The sequence below is a fragment of the Limulus polyphemus genome, unplaced genomic scaffold (assembly GCF_000517525.1).
Source record: "Limulus polyphemus unplaced genomic scaffold, Limulus_polyphemus-2.1.2 Scaffold1983, whole genome shotgun sequence".
NCBI lineage: Eukaryota > Metazoa > Arthropoda > Merostomata > Xiphosura > Limulidae > Limulus > Limulus polyphemus.
The window spans coordinates 104,000-109,608 of record NW_013667593.1 but is presented as its reverse complement, the minus strand read 5'-3'; the positions used below and the strand labels follow the sequence as shown (position 1 = coordinate 109,608).

Here is a 5,609-nt window from a genome sequence, read left to right as displayed (position 1 = left end):
CAGAATAATCAGTTTTTGGAATAAGATGTCACATTCTATATACATAAGTCATGATACTGGATGGTTTACATTTTTAACAGCACATAAGAATGTGTCATTTATGTAAGGTTTACACAAACCAGTAGTTAAATTAGCTTTTGTATATGCTTGCTTGTACAACATGAGAAACATGGTGTTTTCCTCTCTTAATACAGGACTTCTTACATGATGATATGGTACCATATTGCTCTAAAGAATATATATTATTGTATCTACAAATTTTCAGTGTAAGGAAATGTGTAGCTGTAATAGTATAAAAGTTTTGACATGAAATAATTAATAATTGATGGTACAAAATGAAATATTGTGTTGTTTTCTTTTTTTTTCTAAGGAGTTCTGATTATACCAGTTTTTCATAACATTACTTTTCTCATCTCATAAAATTGTGGCTCCATCAAAACATAAAATTACTTTATCATACTATCTTAAGTTAGTTCTTCAGTGATTCTCTGCAAAATGTTACATTATACTTATAAGGAATAAAAGTGTTCTCTGTAACAGTAATCCATCTATGTTTTAAAATGTACCCTGTATGGGTATACTTAATTTTTTCACCAAGTACTTATTTTTTGGTACTTATTTGGATTGAAATGTCCACACACAAGGCTAATAGTTAGTTAAGTTACTGCTAGTTTTTATACTAATGCCAAAAACAGCGTGTAGACAAGACTGTTAATAACTTTTATATATACACACATATCCTTTTTTAATTAAAAAGCAATCAGAATATATTATACACAAAGTTAAGTTAATGTGGTTTTAATATCACCACCAATTAATTCCTCTACAATCTTAATTGAACATTATTATCTCTAAGGTTTTATGGTATTTCTTCAATAATCTGATGAAAACAATGGTGCCAAAGAGGTTTATTTATCTCTCTGTGTTCAACTATCCAATATTGATTTAAAAGAAATTTATGACATGTTTTTTTTTTGGTAATTGATATCTTCCTTTGCAAAATATTTATACATACATTGATTAAATTTGATTTTTTTCTATTTTAAAATATTACTGCATATTTTCCCATACCTGGGTTAAATAAGACAACTGCCCGTAAGCAGCCAAGTTCAGTTTTGTCCATTTTCATTTCTCGCATCTTAGCAACCAACTCTGTGAGCACTCTGTCAAAGATAGCTCCCATTCCTGCACTGTGGGCACTGTTTCTCTGTACTACCAACCCTGTCGCTAGGACTATTCCATCTTTTACTGAAATAGACCGATGAGAAAAGGCTGCAATCAGCAGCTCATTCCAACCTAAAAACATAAGGAGTTCAGTTAACATTTACAGGTGAAAATATGCAGACCAGTTTGCATTGTAAAGCTTGGTGAAAAGTAACATATTCATGTAAATTCTTAAGATATTATTTGAACAAACATTTTATTTGGAGATGATTGGCAGTATTTAAAAACAAATACTTTAAACCTTTAAGTACACCCAACTACAGAAAAAAGTCATTCAGAAGAAAAAAAAAATTAACAATCCATTACTTACTGTTCAGCATTTATTCATTTTACAAACAAAACTGTATATTTTTCGTCTTACATTTTGATTTTAAAAAAGTAGTGTATAGCTTTACCAATGATGTTTTGAATAAACTTTACCCCAAAATTTTAGCCTTTTGCTACATCTAACTAATTTTTGTCTCATATTTTACACGTGAGAATTAAAAACAATTTTAAACTGACTCTTACAGCATTTTTATATAGAATACATCAACCCATTTTCCATGTTAATGGTGATGTCGTTTTAAATTTAAATATAACACACACACACACAAAAGTCTTTATGTACTTACATTGAACAAATGACAAAATATTTATCATGAATGAGAACATATATATATAAAATATTCTGACAAGTAATTAAAAATAACAACAACAACAATTGTTCAGTTAAACTTGCCTGTTTTAAGTAAAAGCACTTGATCCTCTATAGGTAATTCTGTAAAATGAGGGATGTGTTTTGCCCATTCCACTAGTTGGTGCAATTGACAGTCTGCAGCTTTACAGATGTTGGCTAAGGGCTCCTTCTGTAAAACAGTACAACAAATTAATAATAAACAAACATTGTTGTCATAATCAGCGAAACAAAAGCAGAAACCTTCATACAGCCAATAAAAATGTACTTTACAAATGTACCATTGACTCACCAGTGGGCTTCTAAAGATATACTGGTAAGACTACCTGGGCAAATATACTTTTAATCTGAACAAAAATTATATTTTTCTTACTTTTAACTCTTACATATTAAAGTTTTGCAATGATTACCATTATTCCTTAATAATTATAAGTATTCATTGTGATCCTATAAAGAAAAAATATTGTAATGACCTAAAAGATCCTGAAACATTGTATATACCTTAGTAAAATTCAGTAAACTTACTTAGCTTACTGGTCAAGACCAAAGATATAACAGAATTCTACAAATATATTTTACTGTTTCACTTACTACAGCAAGTAAAATTGCAAGTTCAATTAAAAAGTAAAATCCTATAAACAACAAACTAGTAACAGACTACTTAATTTGACTGTAGTTTAACTCTTTTCCTCTTGAGCTAATCCAATTACCTAGTCAGTAGTCAGTGAAATATCTGCTAATTTATTTTGCAATACTTCTGGCACATATCCTTTATAAGAAACAATAAGAGACCAATCCATGTTCAATTTTCAACAGACAAATCCTTTAACATCTATATAAATAACCCATATCTGTCTCTAGAACTTCGATACTTAGAAGTTAAGTATATGATAATTTCATCTTTAAAATATAACTTTAAATAAGGGCTTCGGTTGCACAGAATAAGTGAAAAAGCAACCCAAGTAATCAGAAATGAGGAGATACTTTGTGAAAACAGAGGATGGTCAGATCAAATGCACAAGGGGCTTTGTAGATGAGCTGAATATACAATATCATGATGAGGGAAAGAACAATGTGCTGAACACACCTATGAAGAATTATAACAAAACATTCATATACCTACTGATTAACACATTATATATGCATGTATTATTCCCAAAATAAACAAATGATGTTAAACTTGAGTGTGCACCATACTTTTTCCATGTAACCTCCAGTGTTTTCTGTGTTGTGTGAATTATAAATCACCCTGTATAATGTGAGTGAGAATATATTAGTGTGCCGATAATGATTTAATTATAAGTACTGTATGTATGTATTCAACACCTTAATATCTAATTAAATCTATGCCTCCTTTCTCCTATACATTTAAAGCAGTGAATAATGTTTTCAAGCTTTCGATAAGTTATGATAATCTGAAGTTTCAAGTGTTTTACGGAAATATAATAATACATCCTAATTACACTGTGTATTATATTAATACTATTTATGTGCTCCCTGTTGTTGCTTCATCACAGAACCAATCCATATGTTTACAAATTTATGCAAAACAAAACAAAGTGATGCTAGCCTATCTAAGCTAACCTATAAAAGAAACTAAACTCTCTCTTCTTTGTATCACATTCACAAGTACTTCACTCTGTCTGTACATTGTTAAATATACCTTCCATACAAACACCTTTTAAACATTTACAACTCACAAGAAATGTGCCAATAAGAATTAAAACATCTCCAATAGAATACTTTTAAAACACTATCAAAATCTCTCTCTCTCTCTTTATGTATTTTGTTGGTTTCTTTACACTACGAGGAATATGCTTGAAAACATTTTTGATAATTTTTTCTTTCGAAACAATAACTGTACATGCCTTTTTCTGTACAATCAACATGGGAAATAAAAAACTTTCTGATGTCCATGCAAAAATTACGTCTAAAAAATAACCAAAAGATATGTACCATAAATATTTAACAATAATAAATGGTTGAATTAGTGGCATTGCAAACAACAAGAGTAAAAATGCAGTCAGGGCCATTTAGATTCTTAAAAAATATGGACAATATAAAAAAAAATCCAGATGAAGAAGATGAAGCAACAAGCCTCACTGAGAGCTTCCTGACTCTGAAACCCATGCCAGCAAATACTGGGTTAAATATTGCTTGTAGCCTCCAATTTTGACAGAAGATAATTGTCAATTGATGTGTCACTAATTAGTCTATAGAAAAACAGGTGTTCCAGACAGGTGAGACCAATACTCCGCAGTGCAGGGAGTCTCAGAAGTAACTTTGCAAAACGGCCTTGTTGATCGGGATACACTTGCTTACAGTATTCTTCCAGAGATGCATAAACCTTTTCTCTTAGAGATTCTACATGCTGTACAGACTTTAACTTTTTGGCTTCTGTAAGAGTAAAAATATAATGACTTGTAGGAGCTCCATAACAATAAAACATTATTCTATAACTTACCAATTCACTGTCTTATTATAACTGTAGAATTACTACCTTACTAAGCATTAGCTTTAAAATTTATTCTCTAAACTGTTTTCAAGTTACAAAAGTATTATGGACTTGCTATTAAGATAACTTCCAGAAAGAAATTCAGTCTAACTAAGATAAGTAATATATACTAATCAACAGTTTTATAAGTTTATTCATACTTCACTAGGCAACAGTATTCTTGGTGCAAGTTCATTTTGTATTTTATTGGCTACAAATTTATAGTAAAGGTAATTCTTATCATTATTGAAAGGAACATAACAGTATATTAATCAAAAGCAATTCACTGCTAGAAAAATGTTGTATGAAATCTGATTGAATGAGTTTAAAAAAGAACTTAGTTTATTATAATGATAGTCCAATATTTTTTTCTTATTATCACACTTTCTTCATTTAAAATACTTTATTATTATATCTCATTTCAATGTGTTCACTTCTTAAATGTTGTCATAATTAAAACATTTTTTACTAAAATTATACATTCCAGGTGTTGATAGGCTCAATTAATTAAAATATTTACCTTATGATTGTTAAAAATTGTTAAGTAATTAAGATAAAGTACGATATATTTACTTCTCAAGATATTTATCTGTTTGTGTTTTTAAGCACAAAACTACACTATTGACTATATGCACTCTGTTTGCTATGGGGAATTAAACCCTGGATTTTTGTGTTGTATGTCCATAAATTTAGTTTTTAGATAAATGTCATATCCTGCAAATACCAAAAATATTTAATGTATAAATTTAGTAAAATGTTTTAATCCTGACAACATGGATTAAAAAGAATACATGGATTTCAAATGAGGTATAATAATAATAATGATAACGTCTTTAAGTTAATGTGATACCTTGCAAATACCAAAAATATTTAATTACGCTTTAGTTTTCATAAACGAAATTCAAGTACTACAAAGTTTGGAAAGTAAAGAAGCAGTGAAAAACGAACTTATGAATAAAGATTTAGTAGTGTTCAACATTTCGCTTTTACTTAGAAGAAAGTTTTCTCAGTATGTGTGCTAAAGCTAGTGTCTTATGTTGGCATAACATATAATTTCTTTGAGGTGTTTATTGATGGTTTTTTTTTTAGTAGCTTAACAGATTTTAAGATTTCTTATCACTAGTGAGGTTTGTTTTTCACTTATCCAAGCCATGTAAATAATACTGTTAGTAACTGGGAGGCAGATTCCACTTTATGTTGCTATGAGTTTATATA

At 29.3% G+C, this 5,609-nt stretch overlaps 1 protein-coding gene across 1 annotated transcript in view; it reads right to left on the bottom strand.

The window, feature by feature from the left end:
• LOC106465567 (retinoic acid receptor RXR-alpha-like) overlaps positions 1-5,609 on the bottom strand; it is a 59,400-nt gene that overhangs the window by 2,248 nt on the left and 51,543 nt on the right. Inside the window, exons 7-8 of the mRNA XM_022393488.1 lie at positions 1,946-2,072; positions 1,072-1,296 (exon numbers count right to left, since the gene is read on the bottom strand). Of these exons, the coding sequence (XP_022249196.1) occupies positions 1,072-1,296; positions 1,946-2,072 (352 nt within the window). The remainder of the gene's footprint in view (positions 1-1,071; positions 1,297-1,945; positions 2,073-5,609) is intronic.